Genomic DNA, 20,658 nt, shown 5'->3' with positions numbered 1-20,658 from the left:
CGCTGAAGACACCAAACTTCAGTTTCCTAATATGCCATAGAGGTAACCGGTCTTCTGGATTGAAGAGTGGAGATGACCTGTTCGGAATAACCCTACAATCGAATCTCCATCTTTTTTTTTGTTTAGTTTTAACTAACAGCCTGCAGGTGCAGCTCTACCATCTGCTGGAGTCAGAGAAATACTGAGGTCTTGCTATTGGCACTCGGTAAAGTAGCAGTGCCTCAAAGTTTTGTTCTGACTCCATCTGCTGGAAGGGATGAATAACTCACTGGTCTGGTCTGATCTATGGTATTGCAGGAACGAAAATTAGAAGGTAAGAACCAATTTTCCTACAGTGCCTATTATAAGTTATCAATATTGTGAAAATATAGTTGAGAACAAGTTTGTTTGTTTTTTTTTTTCATTGGCTATATGTTTCAATTCTTTTTCTCATAAAAGGACTTCATGCACAAAGTTGCCCATGCAATAATTTTTATGTTGGCAAGACTTCTCACAAAATTAAGACTTGTATATGAATAGCCAAGCTACTTAAGCATTTTTGTCATTCCTAATAAAGATCACAATGGTTCACAAGAGACATTCATAGATTATGGCTATTCGATAGTTTGACCAATGTCACACTGGAGCGTGAATTGCACTCAACACATAGTGTATACACCAAAAGCGCAAATAAATTCTTTTTGGTCACAGTTCAAAAAATGTATTTTATTTTCAATAGGGCTACTCCTTTCAATAAAACAGTGTTGTACAGCGAATCCCCCTTTTTAACACGGACCCGTGTTTCGCCAGTCCGGCTGCTTCGGGGGGGGGCAATTTCGAACAACAGTCTGTAAAGAAAGGAAAGATAAATTGACCAAAGTACAGAAAACTGGGAAACATGGCAGACACTGAAGATAAAGCTTAGAAACATGCATAACATACCTGTGTCACGAACTATCTCAATTTTATCAGGAGCGCTCTGAGCGGTCACAAGTAAAGGAATTTAAATCCTGCTGATCATTTTGGCAAGAATGTATGCACCAGTGACGAAAGCAGACTCACTAGCCATTCACCATACACACAAGAACGATGACGTCAGTATACTGTCAAATGAAATAGCTCCACTCGAGCTCTGCGTTTAAACCCTTTGGGGAAACAGTGTCCAAGGTGTGTGAATCCATTTCTGCTCCCTCCTAAGAATCACTGAGAAATCCCCTCCTCTTAACGGGGGCGTTACAACATCGATGACAAAAAATTTTAAGACTGACACTGAGTGAGATTTTTATAATTTTAATAAATCTTGTAATTAATGTTTAATAAAGAAGATAAATCTCCTGAGCTGAGGCACTAGGTGATGTACAGTGCAAACATACATAGTCTAATACAAACATAATATGAACATCAGGGATAAAAGTTTAGGACAGAATATCATCAATTACAAATCAAAAGCCAACTTGAACAGTACCATTTTGAGCCGTTAAAGGTTTTTAAACATTTTGTGCCACATCTCTGATAAAGAGTTCCAAAGTCAATTCTTCATTTTTCTGATGAAGTGTTCTAAAATAACTACAAATTTGCACCTTCCTCTACTGAAATGTGTATATATAGAATAGCTTTTTAAAGTCTGAAGTTTAAAAGCAGAAAAGTTAAGGAAACTAAACCTTTTTTTTGTTTTATTTCTTGCAGTTGCTTGTCAGACTTTGTTATCACTTCCTGTGGATTTCAATTTAGAAAAAATATTAGGTAAGTACAGAACATTAGTTAGTTTAATCGCTCCCCACCCGAGCGGCCTCAGCGCCGATAGCGGGCAAAAACAAAAAAATCTCAAAAGTTAAAAGAGCTAGCCAACGCTGCAAAAATAAAGCAGGAAACGCGCCGGGACCCGCCGAGACACCGAATCCCTATTAGCCTCACTATCAGACACTATTATCTTTAATCTGGAAAAAGGTCAACCTTGCCTCCTTGCTCTTCTGGATCAATCCTCAGCGTTTGATACCGTGAGCCACGCGTGCCTACTTCAGCGTCTTACTGATATAGGCATTACAGGATCAGCGTTCAAATGGTTCAAATCGTTTCTAGAAAATAGGTTCTATAAGGTCAAAGTAAACAAAGAGTCTCACCCCATAGAATCCAAGATGGGGGTACCGCAAGGATCTTCCCTTTCACCTACTCTTTTCAATATTTATCTTCTCCCACTCTGTCACCTTCTTACCAACCTCAAGCTAACACATTTCCTATACAAATCCTCATCCCTATAGCTGAATCTCTACACAAAACTGTCATATTGGAATAATTGCCTCGCAGCAATCAACAACCTACTCGCCAGCCTCAACCTGGTCCTAAACACAAACAAAACTGAAATCCTCCTTATAGCTCCTGAAAATCACCTTCCACCCATCTCTCCAATGGCTAGCCAAGGTCCTGTCACTTCTACCTCGCCACAAGTAAGAGACCTAGGTGTACTGCTGGACAACAGACTCAGCCTCAACAAGTTCGTAAATAACACCACGAAAGAATGCTTTTTTAAATTGCAAACACTAAAGAAACTAAAACCACTACTACACTACAGAGACTTCCGCCTGGTTCTACAGGCCATCATACTCCCAAAACTGGACTACTGTAATTCTCTCCTTCTGGGCCTTCCCGCCTGCACCACCAAACCACTCCAGATGGTAATGAACGCCACGGCCAGAATTCTCACAAACACCAAAAAAAGGGAACATATCACCCCATCCTCCAGCAGCTTCATTGGCTACCGATTAAATACAGGATTCACTTTAAAACCATCATGATGATACACAAAGCCCTACATAACATCGCTCCTCTCAACTTAACTTATCAACTCCAGCTACACACCTCCAAGAAACCGACCAGAAGTGCGTATAAGAACGTGCTAATCACCCAGCCGGCAAAAACCTCCCTGAGGAAACGTGCACTATCCACAGCGGGCCCCACACTCTGGAATTCGCTCCCTCCAGACCTTCGCCTTGAACCTTGCCACAATACATTCAAAAAGAAACTAAAGACTTGGTTCTTCACACAAGCATTCCCGGAGAACTAAGAGCAGGAAGATCTACTTTATCAGTTTAGCCTCTGACCGTTTTTGACCCCCCCCCCCCCCCTGTCCATAAGTCCCTTAAGAGTTCGTTATTGAAACTTAATATAGGCATGTTTGTTTTTACTGTAAACTCATATAATCTCCCCTAAGTTCATTTATATTCCTTTAAGCTCCTTTATGTTTCTCTGTTACATTGTAACAATTAAGCCGCCCCCGAGGCGACAGTTTTACTTCCTTGTACACCGGTGTGATATGTATATTATACAGGAACGTCTGTTTATAAAAACAATAAATAAATAAACATGAAACCATATGAAGTATATGTAAGGGTATGCTAGTCCTTTACAGAGGTAGAATAGTATTTAGTGCTGTGCAATTTTAAATTTCCATGTGGGAGGGATTTCCAGTAAAAATATAAGATGGATATCTAGTGGAGTTTGTAGTGGAATGGAAGGAGTTCTTGTGAGAAGCAACTTGTTTGGCTGATCAGCTGTCAGGTGTTCAGAGTTATAAGAGGAAAAGGACAAAGCCTTCCTGCTTTCAAAGGAGACGGAAGCCATGATCTACTAATCCAGTAACCTACAAGAAGGTATTGATATCTGCATTTTCTAAGGAATTTACAAGAGCTTATTCTGAAAAGAAGGGCTTCACCTTAACCAGAGTGCAACTAAACTGCTAGCACTAGCATTTTAAAAATGAGGTGGCACAGCTTTTAAACTAGATCATGAGGAGAAAGCTGACAGTTGCTCAGAAGCACATGATTTGGAGTGAGGTATCTAGCAAGGATATTTACAAAACAAGCAAATTAAAATATCCCCAAAACACTTTATGATGGTAAGAAGTAGCCCAGGCAAATTTATAGTGTGTGTAGAAGTAAGTGATTTCATACTGGCCATTTCAACTGCTAGGCTAACTGTTAATACATATTTGTGATATGAAACGGTATGGTTTCATATCACAAATAGGATACAGAGAAGTCGCACGAAGACCTGAGTTTTGCAGTTCAAAAACATGGACTTTGTTGAAATGGGGAAGTACCTGGAGGAAGAACTAGAAGGCTGGGAGAACATGAGATGTGGAACAGTGGACCAAACTAAAAGGAGCAATTACCAATGCAACTAATCTATAAGTTAGGTTTCATTTTTCTCTTGCTTTTCTTTACTTTTCTATCTAGTTCTGAAAGGTGGCTGATAAAATAAAAGCTAAAACAGTGTTTAATAAATATAAAGGTTCCCAAAGGGAGGATCACAAGGAAGAATATCTGGTGGAACTGAGGGAGACTAAAAGTAATCAAGACTGCAAAAAGTCAAGCAGAAGGCAGGATTGCCAAAGAGGTAAAGCGAGGTGACAAAACATTTTTCAGATACATCAGAGAAAGGAGAAGTCCAAAGTGGTATAGTGAAATTGAAAGGTGAAAAGTATTAATGTGTGGAGAGACAAAGAAATGGCAGAAATAGTAAACAAATACTTCAGTTTGGTGTTCACTAAAGAGGACCCTGGAGCAGGACTGTCGCTAGTTAACAAGAAACTGGAGGGGAGTGGAGTAGATGATTCTCCATTTACAGAAGAGAATGTATGGGAAGAGCTAGGAAAACTGAAAGTGGACAAAGCAGCGGGGCCGGATGAGGTTCATCCCAGGATACTGAGAGAGCTCAGATGTGCTGGCGGGTCCGCTGAGTGACCTGTTCAATAGATCCCTAGAAACGGGAGTGGTGCCGAGTGATTGGAGAAGAGCGGTGGTGGTCCCGCTTCACAAGAGTGGGAACAGAGTAGGCTGGAAACTTCAGGCCAGTCAGCCTCACTAAGTGGTAGGAAAAGTAATGGAATTGCTGCTGAAAGAAAGAATAGTGAACAATCTACAGTCAGAAGAATTGCTGGACCAGAAGCAGCATGGATTCACCAGGGGAAGGTCCTGTCAGACAAATCTGACTTTTTTTTTTTTTATTGGTTGATTAGGGAATTGGATCGAGGAAGATAGTACGATGTCATCTACTTGGATTTCAGCAAAGCTTTTGATACGGTCCCGCACAGGAGGCTTGTGAATAAAATGAGAAGCTTAGGAGTGAGTGCCAAGGTGGTGGCCTGGATTGCAAACTGGTGTCGGACAGAAGACAATGTGTGATGGTAAATGGAACTTACTCTGAAGAGAAAGCGGTGTTAAGCGGAGTGCCACAAGGATCTGTGTTGGGACCGGTCCTGTTCAATATCTTTGTGAGCGACATTGCGGACGGGATAGAAGGTAATGTTTGACTTTTTGCAGATGATACTAAGATCTGCAACATAGTGCACATGCCGGAAGGAGTGGAGAGAATGAGACTGGATTTAAGGAAGCTGGAAGAGTGGTTGAATATATGGCAGCTGAGATTTAATGCCAAGAAGTGCAGAGTCATGCATATGGGGTGTGGAAATGCAAAAGAACTGTATTTAATGGGGGGTGAAGGGCTGATGTGCACGGAGCAGGAGAGAGACCTTGGGGTGATAGTGTCTAACGATCTGAAGTTGGCGAAACAATGTGACAAGGCGATAGCTAAAGCCAGAAGAATGCTGGGCTGCCTAGAGAGAATATCTAGTAAGAGAAAAGAAGTGATGATCCCCTTGTACAGGGTCTTGGTGAGGCCTCACCTGGAGTACTGTGTTCAGTTCTGGAGACCATATCTCCAAAGGATGGAGGTTGTCCAGAGAAGGGCGACCAAAAAGGTGGATGGTCTTCATAAAATGACTTAAGAGGAGAGATTGAAGAACCTAAATATGTATACCCTGGAGGAGAGGAGGAGTGGGGTGATATGATACAGACTTTCAGATACTTGAAAGGTTTTAATGATCCATGGTCAACAACAAACCTTTTCCATTGGGGAAAAAAAATCAGTAGAGCTATGGGTCATGATTTGAAACTCCAGAGAGGAAGACTCAGAACCAATGTCATGAAGTATTTCTTCAGAGAGGTTGGTGGATACCTGAAATGCCCTTCCGGAGGAAGTAGTGAAGACTAAAACTGTGAAGGATTTCAAAGGGGCATGGAATAAACACTGTGGATCCATAAAGGCTAGAGGATGGGAATGAGGAGTAGAGCCATGGGGGTGGCTTGCTGGAATGGTGGCTACTACCTGGTGATTACTACCCTTACTCAATAAGCCTTTACACGGTTAATGCAACTCTAGCATTGCCCTCTGCTTCAATGGCAAGGAGAAATGTGGAAAAGAGGATTTGTATTTAGACAACCAACAAGGACTGAACTATACAGTCTGGGTAAACAAGCGTGGGGGTAGCTTGCTTATTGCAGCGGTTACTACCCTAAACCATTTAAGCCTGATACTTCACTTTGAATGCATATACAGCGTTGCTCTCTGCTTCAATGGCAGGGGGAAATGTGGAAAAGACTATTTACATTCAGACAACATCCAACAAGGCATTGATCTGTGCAGTCGAGGTAAACAAGCATCGGGGTAACTTGCTTGATGTGGCGGTTACTACCCTTAATCATTAAGCCTTACGATTCACCTTTGATGCAACTCCAACATTGCTCTCTGCATCAGGGGGTGGCAGGAAATTTGAATCAAACAATTACCAACAAGGGCCCTGAACTTGGTGGTTGAAACAGAGAAGTGTGGAAGCTTGCTGGGCAGACTAGAAGGGCCATTTGGTCTTTTTCTGCCGTCATTTCTATGTATCTATGTAAAAAAAAATATACTTTGTATGCAAATGCCAGAAGTCTAAAAAAAAAACAAACAAATTGGACAGTTGCAATGAGCATAGGAACATAAGATATGCCATACTGGGTCAGACAAAAGGGTCCATCAATCCAGGTGGATGGTAGTATACTCCTATCTCTATTCTCTTCCCCAATACACAGGTGATTTCTACCCATAAAGATTTGATAGGAAAATTTGTTCTTACCTGCTAACTTTCGTTTCTGTGTACCACGGATCAGTCCAGACTCCTGGGTTCTGTCCACTCACCAGTGATGGAGGCAGAAAAAGTTCCAACTGACTCTGCCCCTTCCGTGAGGTGCACCTACAGCACATCAGTATTTAAATATAACAAAGCAGAAGAACTAAAAAAAACCCAACTAAGTAGCTAACTGCTATAAACTGGGAGAACGTTCATAAGAACCAGACTCACTGACCCATATATTATGTGAAAATTCTTAACTCCCATTCTCCCCCCCCCCCCCACCCCTCCCTGTCACTGCCATCATTGGTCTGGTACCTACCAGCCCACCTGTACATAGTGTCTATTGTTAATTTATTTTCTTCAAATGTTCCTATCAAATTTCTCTCTTCCTATCCTTCCTACTACTGTCCTCTCCTCTTTCATTGCTGCTCCCTCTTCCCCATCCCTACTTGTTGTATTTTCACTCTCTTGTTATTTTTGTTACAATGTAAACCGGCATGATGTTCCGATGTATGTCTGTATAAAAAAATCAATAAATAAATAACAAGAACGAACGGACTCTCCTTTGTCTCCAAACTGAAATGGGTGGGACTCTGGTACTACAGGAACGAAAATTAGCAGGTAAGAACAAATTTTCCTGTCCCTATACATACCCGGATCAGTCAAGACTCTTGGGATGTACCAGAGCTCCTTTACCTAGGATGGGACCCTGAGAGTCCTGCTTGAATCACCGCGTCACTGAAATCCCCCAGATCCTGGAGGCTGAACATCCAGGCGATAATGTCTAGCAAAAGTATGTAAAGACTTCAAAGTCGCCGCCCTACAAATCTCATGCAGAGATACTTGCTGACACTCCGCCCTGGAAGTTGCTTGAGACCTAGTAGAGTAAGCACGAAGACCAGACGGAAGCGACCAACCATGAAGTAAGTATGCCGAACCAATAGCTTCTTTTAGCCATCGGGCTATATATAGTAGCCCTAGATGCTTTGTGCCCTCTCTTGGGACCGCTCCAGAGCACAAAAAGATGGTCCAACAAGTGGAAACATTAGTGACCTCGAACGCAATAGAGAGCGCCGCACATCTAGCTTTCTCAAATATCTAGACTGAGGATCCGAAGGCTGTGAATCAGGAAAAGATGGCAGATCAATCAACTGATTCAAGTGAAAAGAAACCACCTTTGTAAGAGAGGATGGAACAATCCTCAAACTCCAGAATCTGTAATTCCTAAAAATGGCTCTCTACAAGATAAAGCCTGAAGCTCAGAAATCTTACGGGCCGAAGAAATAGCCACCAGAAAAATCACCTTTAAGGTAAGGTCTTAAAGAGTAGCCCTCTTTAGAGGCTCAAAGGGCGCAGCACAAAGAGCTTTAAGAACCAAATTTAAACTCCATGAAGGGCAAGGATTTTTGAAAGGAGGACGCAAATGTTTTGCCCCCCCCCCCCCCGAAGAAAACGAGGCACAGGATGGGGTGCCAGGGTGTAACTCCTTTTATCTTCCCATGGAAGCAACCTAGAGCTGCCACCTGTATCCCTTAGCCAGACCAGCCTGCAAAAAAGACAAAATGTCAGTAATCAAAGTCTGAGTAGGAACCATCTGATTCTCCTCACACCAGGATTCGAAAACTCCCCAAACCCTGACATAAGCCAGGGAAGTAGAGGTTTTTCTTGACCTGAGAAGAGTAGCGACCACCGCATCAGAATAACCCTTATCTTTCAAGTGCCACCTTTCAAAAGCCATGCCGCTAGAGAAAAGCGATCTACCTCTTTCAAACAATCGGGATCTTGTTAGAGAAGATTCTGAAGGTTCCGAAAGCGAAGTGGACTGTCCACTATGAGGTTGACAAGGTCTGCAAACCAAGGATGTCTCAGCCATTCCGGAGCTATCAGAATCACCTCCGAGGGATGAGAGTCTGTGCCAAAGAATTTTGCCAATAAGAGGCCAAGGAGGAAACACACAAAGCAGAATGTTCATTGGCCAGGGAAGAACCAAGGCATAGATTCCTGTCCCTGGCTCTCGACGTCAACTGAAGAAGCGTGGAGCCTTGGAGTTCCAGAATGTTGCCGTCAGGTCCATGCTCTGCGTGGACCACTTTTCGCATATGAGATGAAACGCCTGCTCAGAAGGTTCCCACTCCCCGGGATCTAGACTATGGCGACTGAGAGAGTCTGCTTGAATATTGTCGAGCCCGGTGATGTGAGACTCAGCAATGCGAAGGAGATGTTCTTCCCATGCTATCAACAGCTGAGCCTCGAACGCAACAGATTGGCTTTTGGTTCCCCCTTGGCAGTTGATATAAGCCATTGTTGGAAAGGATTTTGACTGACTTCCCCTGAAGAAGTGGTAGAAAGGCCTGTAAGTCTAGTCTCACCACTCTGATCTCCAAATGATTGATCAACCAACGAGATTCCTCTGGCGACCATTGCCCCTGAACAGACCTGTCGAGACAAACTGCCCCCCCAGCCGGACAGACTGGCATCAGTCATGACTACTGTCCAAACTGGAGCCTCTAGGTCCACTCCACAATGCAAATTCTGTGATAGGAGCCACCAATCGAGACTGGAACGAGCAGAGTCTGTAAGAGGAAGGAGAAGATGAAACTGTTCAGACACCGGATTCCAGCGGGAGAGCAATGCTGACTGAAGTGGTCTCAAATGAGCAAATGCTCACGCAACTAAGTCCAAAGTGGAGGCCATGGAGCCTAGAACCTGTAAATAATGCCAGACTTTGGGAGGAGACTTGGACAACAAGACCTGAATTTGACACTGTAGTTTGATCCGTTGTTCTGTGAGAAAAACTTCCCCCGCCGGGTGGCGAACAGGGCTCCCAGAAACTCCGAGAACTGGGATGTTACTAAGTGGCTTTTTTCCGGGTTGACAACCCATCCCAATGATTACAGAAGCTGAAGAACTCTAGACACAGTCAAGCGACAGATGTTCTGACTTCGCTCAAATAAGCCAATTGTCTAGGTAGGGATGAACAAAGAATCTTGCTGTGTGGCTACTACAATCATTATTTTGGTAAAGGTCCTGGGTGCCGTGGCAAGACCGAAAAGAAGAGCGCAAAATTGAAAGTGGTCCCCCAGAATTGAGAACAGCAGAAAATTCTGATGGTCGGACCGAATTCCTATGTGAAGATATGCCTCGATCAGGTCCAAAGAAGCTACAAACTCGCCTTTGTGAATAAGATTTCCATGCGAAACCTTGGGATTCTCTCAGACATTGACTTTTTTTTTTTTTAAGGTCCAGAATGGGACGAAGTAGATGGAATAATGGCTCCTTCGTCACTCTAATGGAGGTACCGGCACAATGGCCCCGAGCTCTCTTAGACGATGTAAGGTGTCCCGTACTGCCTGACACTTGAGTGTAAGAACATGGAGAGACGAGAAAATGGTCACGAGGGCGCCAATCAAAATCTAAGGCGTAGCCTTGTTTTATCACAGTAAGGACCCACTGATCCGATGTTGTTTTGGTCCACTCCTCGAAATAGAGAGACGATCTGTTTCCCACTTCCGGAACAGAGGAACGCTCCACCAGAGGACTGGGAGGGACCAGGTCTCCCATAACGTCCTCAAAAGGACTGAGGCCAAGATTGCTGTCTAGCAGGCTGTTGCCGAAAAGAAGAACCTGAAGAGCGGGAGGAGCGAAACCTGCGGTTTCCTCGTAAACTGGATCTGGAAGATAACTATCCTCTTGTCCTGGGCCTATCCTCAGGCAGACAATGTACCCTTATTTTCTCCTAAGGAATGAATAAAGTCCTCAAGATCCTTCCCAAAGAGAAGTTTATCCTTAAAGGGTAAAGATCCCAATTGAGCTTTTGAAGAGACATCCGCAGACCAGTGTCTTAACCAGAGAAGTCTGCGGGCAGAGACAGCCGAAAACATTGATCTGGCTGAGGTACATAACAAATCATAGAGCGTCAGCGCTGTAAGCAACAGCGGCTTCCAAATGCCCAGCTTTGAATAGCCTCGGACTCAGAAAGAGAAGTTATTCTGCAGGAGCTGAACCCAGCGGAGTCCTGCTCTTAAAGCAAAACTATTGCACATAGCAGCTCGGACCACAAAGATCAGCCATGACAGGGTCAATTGAACCCATATGAGAATCCTCTGGCAGGGAATCAATTCACAACTCCTCAAGAATAGCAGGAATGAGAGGAAGAAGCTCATCCTTCCTAAAGAGGCAGACCACCTTAGGATCATTGCCTTCACCCACATGAGGACCCTGAGAGGGCAAGGGATCTTGACCAGCAGCAGAATCAGGGTCCTGAGGAGGAATGTTGCTTGGGTCCCCCCTGGTCTGACTCTGAGGTATCAGAAGAAGTGTCAGGTAAGTGCCGAGATACCGGAGTCCTAAGAGTGTTTAAGCTTGGGAACATCCATCCCCCATGAGGACTTGTTCCGTTTAGAAGCTGCTTTTTGAGACAATGGTACTGAAAAAGAAATCCTCTTAAAATTCTTTTTTGAGGACTTTCTGGCCTTATAAGCTTTATGTAAAAACATAGTCGGAAGAAAATGAAGAAGAGGAGTCTGAAGTCCCCTCAGGACTCTCTTCAGCAGCTGAATTAGCAAAACAATCACCTCCCTCAGAGGCTAATTGCTGTGAAGAAAGAGCAGGAGGAGAAACCCCTCCCCCCTCTGTTGCGAGCAGAGCAGCTTGAACAGAGCCAGAAATTGCTTCAGATGAAGCAGAAAATGGGAAGAAGCTGCAGCAGAAAGACATGGGCATCCCGGTCTGAGAAAGCGACTGAGTGAGGAAGAAATAATACCCCCAGCTACCCCTGAAGATCCCTCCCTCCCCCCCTCGGGGAGGCAGGAAGAGCATAGGCCGTCGCTAGAGACTCTAGCCCGCGCGTCTCTACATGCGAGGCAGGCCAGACCACGCAGCATTTGTGAAAAAAAAAAAAGCCGGCTGAGGAGAAAATGAAAGTGAAAGAAAAAAGCTTGCCGACCACCCAAAGCAGCTAAAGAGGTAACGGGGAGTCCGACCTTGCAAAGTAAAAAGGCTATAAATAACTTTTTATTTTATTTTTTTATACGACCTGAAAGAAGCTGGTTCCTGTGCTCCGTGGGGTGAGTGAACCGGGCTCCCCAGTATAACCCCAAAAGCTGCAGCAAACTGAAGCCAAGGGTTCTCAACCCCAAAAGCCTCAAATACCAGGGAGGATGGCCCCTCAGGACCTGCCAACTCCCTGGGAGGCTAGTCTCCGCTTGCCCTGCTTCCAGAAAAAAAAAACCATTTTTTTTAAAGTTAAGTAAGAAATACTTGAGATAAATTTTATGAACAAAAATATCAATTTTGTCTGTATTTTTCAAAACTGACTAAAATCCTGACTGTAGGTTTTGCACCTCCACCATCTGCTGGAGGCAGAAAAATACTGACATGCTGTAGGTGCACCTCACGGAAGGGGCGGAGTCAGTTGGAACTTTTTCCGTCTCCATCTGCTGGTGAGTGGACAGAACCCAGAAGTCTGGACTGATCCGGGTACGTACAGGGAATGTAATTTAGTCTCATGCAAGATCTTTGTCCTGTTGTACTCTGTGCCATCCCAGACATAAAGCACCATCCCGCCACCAAGATGCTCCTCTCTGTCATTGCAATATAATTTGTACCCCGATATAGCACTATCCCATTAGTTATCCTCTTTCCACCGTATCTCTGAGATGCCAATTAAGTCTTGTCATCATTCAGTGCTGTACACTCTAATTCTCCCATCTTACTTCTTAGACTTCTGGCATTAATATACAAAGTGAGTCTCTTGTTTATATTTACATTCTGCTTTTTAGTTGACAGGCATAAATTGAAATCTTTTAGCTCAGGTGAGTTTTCAATTATAGGCACTTGGACTACTTTTCTTATTGGAACTTCTGAGATGCCCTAACTCTAATACTTCATTAGTATCCTTTTTGAAGATACCTGTCTCTGAACCATGTGCTGCTGAGCGACTGTCGGCTTTCCCCTTTGTTCTAGTTTAAAAGCTGTTCTCCTTTCTAAAGGTTAGCACCAATAGCCTGGTTCCACCCTGGTTAAGGTGGAGCCCATCCCTTCAGAAAATTCTCACCCTTCCCCAAAAGATTCCCCAGTTCCTTACAAAACGGAATCCCTCTTCCCTGCAGCATCATCTCATCCACGCATTGAGACTCCAGACATCTGCCTGCTTCCAGGGACCTGTGTATGGAACAGGGAGCACTTCAGAGAATGCTACACTGGAGGTTTTGGATTTCAGCTTTCTACCTAAGAGCCTAAATTTAGCTTCCAGAACCTTCCTCTGAAATGTTCCTATGTTGTTGGTGCCCACATGTACCATGACACCCGCTCCTCCCCAGCACTGTCTAATATCCTCTCTAGGTAACACATGAGGTCTGCCACCTTTGCACCAGGTAGGCTTGTTACCAGGCAATGCTCCTGCCCACCATCCACCCAGGTGTCTAGATTCCTAATAATCTAATCACCAACTCTGAATGCTGACCTAACCCTTCCCTCCTTGGCAGAAGCCCTGGAGGAAACGTCCTCTGTGCAAGAGGATGATGCACCACGTGGAGAGCAGGTCCTTGCTACAAGATCATTTCCTGCTGCACCAGGTTGATGCTCTCAGATCATGAGACCTTTCTTCTCAAAGGCAGCACCAGGGATGCCAGACTGGAGTTGGGACTTGGCTGCTGTGTCCCTGAAAGTCTGATCTATTTGTCTGTCTCAGCTCCTCCAGGTCTACCACTCTAGCTTCCAGAGATCGGACTTGTTCTCTGAGAAACAGGAGCTCTTTGTATCAGATGCACACATACAGCTTCTCATTGGTGGGTAAAAGGAAGAAAGACACCAGTGGGTCCATCCTTCAGTTGAGCATCTTGAGTACAGCATCCTAGTCAGGTGTGGACTTAAAAAAAAAAAAAAAAAAGTGGCTGATTGGCAGGCGAGGAAAGCACTCTGTGTTGAAGGCCTTCACCTGCTCCCCCTGTCGCTGAAGACCCATTTGTCCTTTCAGCAAGGGAGGGCTGAGTTCAGGTAAAGGAAAGTTTTTTGTTTGTTTTTTTTTGTTTTGTTTTGTTTTTTTTAAAGAAATAGAAGGGAAGCTTAATTTCCCCTATTCCTTTTCTTGCTGGGTCGTCTTCTCTTAGCATTGGTCAGCGTCCTTTCCCCTTCTCCAAGGACAAGCAGGATAGTAGTCCTCACGCATGGGTGACATCATCATATAGAGCCCGGTACGGAAAACTTGTCAAAGTTTCTAGAAACTTTGACAGACACACTGAGCATGCCCAGCATGCAGCCATCCACGAGGGGCCCTCTTCAGTCTTTCTGTGAAGCTGAAGCATTGTGGCTGTGGAGCTCATGCTTTTTCACGTAGATAAGCATCTGAATTAGCCATGCTGTCTGGGTGGCACTAGGTGGCAGAGCACCCTAAGTCTCTCATAGTCTTTCAGCTAGGTGCTCCCTCCTGTATCCTGACAGGATTACCTCATTCTCCTCAGTCAGTTTTTTTTCTGTGAGACCGTTAGGGCACGCGGAGCTCTTTCTCCAGAGAAAGTTAAATTCTGTGAGGAAAAAAGTCTTAAAGTTAAAAGAAATGATTACTACAGGTAAAAACATCTTAACATCCAAACCAGAAAAGCCTCGTCTAGGCTTAAAATTCTGTTCCTGTGGTAAGTTAATGTCTGCTACAGATAGCCACATCTCCTGCCACTTCTGCCTCAGGACCCATGACCAGTCGACTTGTGAGGACTGCAAGAAAATGTCTCCTCAGAACCGGAGGCAGAGGGAACATCATGAGCTGAGATCCAGGACTTCGGGCTCTTATGCCTCTTCAGAAGTCTCTGTCAGATCAGTTCCAGCTCCAACGTTGAAGAAAAAGTCCCCTTTGAAGAAGAGGGCCTCTTCAGTTGACCCCCAAAGGTCAGGACACAGTCTGCTAAGCGCCAGCCGAAAATCAGCTCAGAGCACGGGAGATGTCGGTGGCATCACAGCCGCATGCATCGAGATCGAAGCATCGACATCAGACTTTACATGACGCATCGAAGCACCAACGCACTGCCACATAGACGCATAGACGCAGGGAAATGTAATGTTACCGATGCAGACGCCTTTGCTCGGCGCATTTGATGCAAAAACACCCTAAGAAGCATCACTCAGGTCACAAAAGATGCAGAGAAGCTTCGCCAACACAAGAGATGAGTAGCACTCAACCTAGATCTCTACTTTCTATGTCAGACGAGTCCCCATCTTCACCTGGGGCACTGTCTCATATTTCCATTGACTCTAAGGGTTCGGATAATCCTCCTTCACCAACCAAGGAGCCTCTTCCACCCCATGTAAGACACTTACAAGATCAGCCTACGTCTGGCTTAGCAAACCAAGCTATTTCTCAGGTTACTACTCTTCTGACTCAATTTCTACAGTCAGTAGAGCAATCTCAGTTACCACCGAAACTGCTTCCATCTATACCATAAGCAGATCCGGTACAACCATCTAAGATTCTTCTAATGCCACGGGATGTCCCAATGTCCCCAGGGTCTCCCTTGGAGGATCCCTCTTCAGATTCATCCACGGGTTACCCGTCTGATCCAGATGAGATACCTCCAGAGCCTTCATCACCACCAGAGGACCTTACCTATTCTCAGTTCATAGACAAGGTGGGTCAATTACTCAACATACAGACCAAGAAGATACCAGATCCTCGTCAAGAGATGCTGGGTATCTTCAAAATCTTGGACATGCCTTCTGAACCAGTGGCCCTTCCACAACACACTGATTGAAGCTTTACTGGAGAAATCTTGGGCTACTCCCTTGACAGTTCCTCCAACATCTCGTAAAGTTGACCTGAAATACAGAATGAAGGATTCTTATTTCTATACCACTGTTCAACTTCCAAACCAGTCAGTGGTAGTTGAGTCGACGATGCAAAAGGCTCGCAAATCTAGAATTCACGCCAACACACTGCCGACTAAAGATAAGATATTGGATAACTTCACAAAGAAGGCATATTCCTCTGCGATGCTCAATGCCCGCATTCAAAACTACCAGTTTTTCATAACACAATATCTTTTCGAGAGTCTGCAAGCATTGCAACCACATCTTCAGCAATCCTCTGCAGATACTTCCTTACCTCCTCAATACTATAACCTTGAGGAAGGTTTGCGTCATTTACTGAGATCCATCTATGAAGGTTTTGATGTTTCGTCTAAGACTTCAGCAAATGCCTTAGCAGCCAGACACCTCGCGTGGCTGCGATCTAGTGCCATAAAGGACGATGTCCACGACAAATTAGCTAATTTACCATGTCATCCAGACAATTTGTTCGGAGATCAGTTCACTGATACTGTAACAAAATTCAAGGAGCAAAAAATAGCAGTTCTTTCCTTATTGCCGCAACGTCCACATACTGCACGACATTTATTTTATTTATTTATTTAACATTTTTATATACCGGCATTAGTTGTGGACATCATGCCGGTTTACATCAAAACTGGTAAAGTATGGAAGTTACATTTTAACAGGGAATTAGAAACTGGGAGGAGGGTAAATAATTAAATAGGATAGAAGAGAAATAACAGTAACATTAACATGGTTCCTCGGTGTGAACGAGGAGAGAGGATAACATATGGTTCCTCAGTATGAGGAAGATGGAACAGACGCAATGTGGTCTATTTTTTTTTTTTTATTGGAGGAGGTGTGAGTTTATATTCTGGGTAGGCATGTTTGAACAACCATGTTTTCAATTTCTTTTTGAAGTTGTTCATACATGGTTCAAGGCGTAGGTCAGGCGGCAGTGTGTTCCAGTGAGTGGGACCTACTATGGAAAGAGCACAGTATTCTGCCTCGACTTCTTATCGTAGGTCGTCTTCTTAGAAGACCTTTAGACCTTACACTTATTATAAGGCTCAGTACAATCAGCCATCAAGGCAACAGACTTAATAGTAGCCTGCACATCAGCATACTAGAAATCCTAGGCAACTACAGCAACAATCCAATTCTCAACTGGCAAAAGCCCAGTCGAGTTTTTAAAAATGACAATGCCACAGTCATCACCAGTCGGAGGAAGGTTATCCAATTATCTTCCAGCCTGGAATCACATTACTTCGGATCAATGGTTTTATCAATAATACAGATGGGTTATGCCCTTAATTTCTCATCCCTCCCACATTGGGTTCCTCAGAAGTTCGTAACTTAGAAGGAACATATCCTACAAGAAATCCAACTTCTTTTACAAAATCAGTGCATCCAGAAGCTGCCTCCCCAGGAATTTCATTAGGTCTTCTATTCCCAGTATTTCCCAATTCCCAAGAAAACAGGAGGTTTACCCCCGATTCTGGACCTATGTTCCCTCAACAAACACTTACACAAGGAGAAGTTCAAAATGACTTCTCTCAAATCCATTCTTCCATTCCTTCAACCCGGGGACTGGATGTGCTCACTGGACTTGAAAGATGCTTGTGCTCACATACTAATGCACCCCAGTTCCTGGTGTTACCTTTCTTTCCAGGTGAACAATCAACATTTCCAGTACAAATTTCTTCACTTCAGCCCCCAGAGTTTTCACCAAATGCATGGCAGTGGTGGTGCAAATCTTTCCCTACCTGGATAATTGGCTCCTAGTAGCATCCAATCCACACATACTATTGGACAGTCTTCTCAAAAGGATTTCTTGCCTGGATAACCTCTGACTCCTCAACTACGAGAAGTCTAAACTGGAGCCCACTCAAATTTTACAATTCATAGTAGCCTACATCGATACGATCCAAGACAAGGCTTTTCAACCTCACCCGAGAGAACTAGCTCTCTCTACAATCTCTATGACACTACTTCACAGTGCGACAGTACCAGCAGGTCAAGTGCTCACTTTTCTGGGGCACATGGCAGCCATTTATGTGGTTCCACACACCACGCCTTCATATGCGCCGCCTACAATGGGGTCTCAAACTTCAATGGACTCAATATCTACATCTGTTGTCCGCTCCAGTTTCCTTGACTACCAGCATGAAACGGGACCTACAATGGTGGTTACTCCCACAAATACTTACCTTTGGGTTCACCACTAAGACCCCTTCGACATCAAGTGATACTCACCACAGATGCATCTCCCACAGGATGGGGAGCTCATCTGCAAACGTTAGACACAAGGTCTATGGACCCCGTTCGAGCGTACACTTCATATCAACCTTTTGGAGCTCAGGGCAGTAAAAAAACGCCCTTCGAGCCTTCGCAGATTCCTTACAACGGAAAATAGTCATGGTGCACACAGACAACCAAGTGACCATGTTTTGTATAAACAAAGAAGGAGGGTCCGGTTCTTGGAACCTCTGCAGGGAATCTGTGCAAATGCTGGAATGGGCTCATCAAAGATCCATCTCACTACAGGCAACTAATCTGCCAGGGATACACAATTCCAGAGTGGACAAGCTCAGCAGAAATTTTCGCCCACACGAATGGGAACTGAATCCAGAGCTGACTCTGGAACTTTTTGTGACATGGGTCTCCCTACAGTCGACCTGTTTGCAGCAGAGAACAACAGGAAACTAGAGAAATTTTGCTCAGTTTACCCAAGCCCCCTCAGGCTCGCCCCAGATGCCTTTCTCATCGATTGGTCACAAAACCTACTCTATGCATCACTCATCTCTCAAACACGCCAGAGATGCATCGAGGATCAAGTGGATCTAATTCTAATTGCACCAGCATGGCTTGTCAACCATGGTACAGTTACCTACTACGACTATCAATCCACAGCCCGAATTCCCCTGGGTGACAGTCCATACCTTCTCACCCAGGACAAGGGAACACTGCTACATCCTCTACACTCCTCGCTACACCTCACGGCGTGGAGATTGAAAGGTTCGCTTACCAGCATCTAAACAACATTTCTCCTGCTCTTCAGGACATACTGCTGTCCTCTAGAAAGCTATCAACCAGAATGAATTATCAGAGAAGTTGGACACGCTACACTTCTTGGTGTACATCACTAGGTATCTACCAGTTAACTTGCCCACCTGAACGGCTTCTTTCATATCTCCATCTACTCTACAGCAAAGGACTTGCTACATCCTCGCTACGAGTTCATTTAAGCGCTATAGCCGCTTAACATACCCCTCTAGATGGGAGAGCCTATATCATGTCATACCTTAGTATCCAGGTTTATGAAAGGCCCGTCCACCTTTACACATACCACCTGTACTGTGGGACATTAATACTATTCTCGAACAGTTGATGTGTTCGCCCTTTGAACCCTTGGAAACTTGTCACCTGCGCTACCTTTCCTGGAAGGTGTTTTTTCTGCTTGCTTAACTTCTGCAAGGAGAGTTAGTGAATTGCAAGCCTTAGTTCACTACCCTCCTTATCTTCAATTTCACCATGACAAGGTGACCCTATGCATTCACCCTAAGTTTCTACCAAAGGTGATCTCCAGTTTCCACATTAACCAGAACATCACCTTGCCTACATTCCATCCTAAACCTCATGCTAACACTAATGAGAAATTACTCAATTTAGATTGCAAACATGCAGTAGCGTACTACAAAAGATGCACACTTTCACCCAATTGACCTTCACAACTATTTTTCATTCAAACCGCACGCTCCAGGGAGTCCTGTGACAAAACTTTATCCACATGGATATCGAACTGTATACAGTTTTGTTATCAACAAAGGTCGCAAACTTTACCTGAAACACCTAAGGCGCATCAGGTGCGTGCAATGGCAGCCTCTCTCGCCTCTCTACATCAAGTTTCTTTCATAGACATATGTAAAGTGGCGACATGGTCCTCGCTTCACACCTTCACATCCCACTATTTTTTAGATAAACAGCGAATGATGCCCTAGTGGGGCGGACTATCCTTCAGAAGAGCACAAATTCTATATAATTACAGCCTTCATAGAAACTGTCCGCTACGTTTCCACATATTGAGCAAAAAAAAAAAATTATTCCACGTTACCTGCTCAATACATCAGCTGGAGACTCCCAGAAAGCATGGCTAATTCAGCTGCTTATCTATATGAAAAGAGCAAGTTTGCTTACCATAAACAGTGTTTTCCGTAGATAGCAGATGAATTAGCCATGCTGACCCACCCACCTCCCCAGACAGTTCTAGCATACCTAACTCGCTTTGAATAGAGACTGAGGTAATCCTGTCAGGATACAGGAGGGAGCACCTAGCTGAAAGACTTTGAGAGACTTAGAGCTCCGCCACCTAGTGGCACGGAAGACGTACCCAGACAGCATGGCTAATTCATCTATCTACGGAAAACACCATTTATGGTAAGCAAACTTGCTCTTTTTGCTGTGGAAAATAACTTTTTTTTTTTCTTCATTCCCAAGTCCCATCAGTTCCCTCTGCGTGTTTTCGGGTCTTTTTACATGGTATCGGTAAGTTTTTGTGGTACTTCACGGTCTCTTACAAACAGTGTCGCCTCCCAGGCAAAGACCGTGTGCAGCATTTTTTGTCATGGTGTCATCTGGCTTCTGCTGCTTCCCCATTGCCCCCAGACCATGTCCATCAGACCCCCATAAAGTCTGTGGGCTTTGCATGATGTCCGTGGCTGCGACCTTTGTGCCCAGATGACCTCCAAGGGTCATCAGGCAGGCCTGGATAAAATGAAAAAATTTTTCAGCGTCACAGTATCGCAACCATCGGCTTTGGCAACTTGGACTTCAACGCCGCAAGGAAAGGGAGCCTCAGCCATGACTCCCTCAGTGTCCCCTCCACTACCAAGCCCCAGTCCAGAGGTAGGGGTAGGGGATTGAGAGAGATAGAT

General features: G+C 44.4%; 1 protein-coding gene across 4 annotated transcripts in view; it reads left to right on the top strand.

The window, feature by feature from the left end:
- Nucleotides 1–20,658, top strand: part of BORA (BORA aurora kinase A activator) — a 273,505-nt gene that overhangs the window by 137,630 nt on the left and 115,217 nt on the right. For 3 of the 4 annotated variants that reach the window (XM_029603007.1, XM_029603004.1, XM_029603006.1), the window contains exon 7: nucleotides 1,666–1,722. The exons of the other annotated variant lie outside the window; for it this stretch is intronic. In XM_029603007.1, coding sequence (XP_029458867.1) covers nucleotides 1,666–1,722 — 57 coding nt within the window. The remainder of the gene's footprint in view (nucleotides 1–1,665; nucleotides 1,723–20,658) is intronic. 4 annotated transcript variants of the gene reach the window in all.

This window comes from Rhinatrema bivittatum, chromosome 5 (assembly GCF_901001135.1).
Source record: "Rhinatrema bivittatum chromosome 5, aRhiBiv1.1, whole genome shotgun sequence".
NCBI classification, from domain to species: domain Eukaryota; kingdom Metazoa; phylum Chordata; class Amphibia; order Gymnophiona; family Rhinatrematidae; genus Rhinatrema; species Rhinatrema bivittatum.
This window is presented reverse-complemented; position numbering and strand designations above follow the sequence as displayed.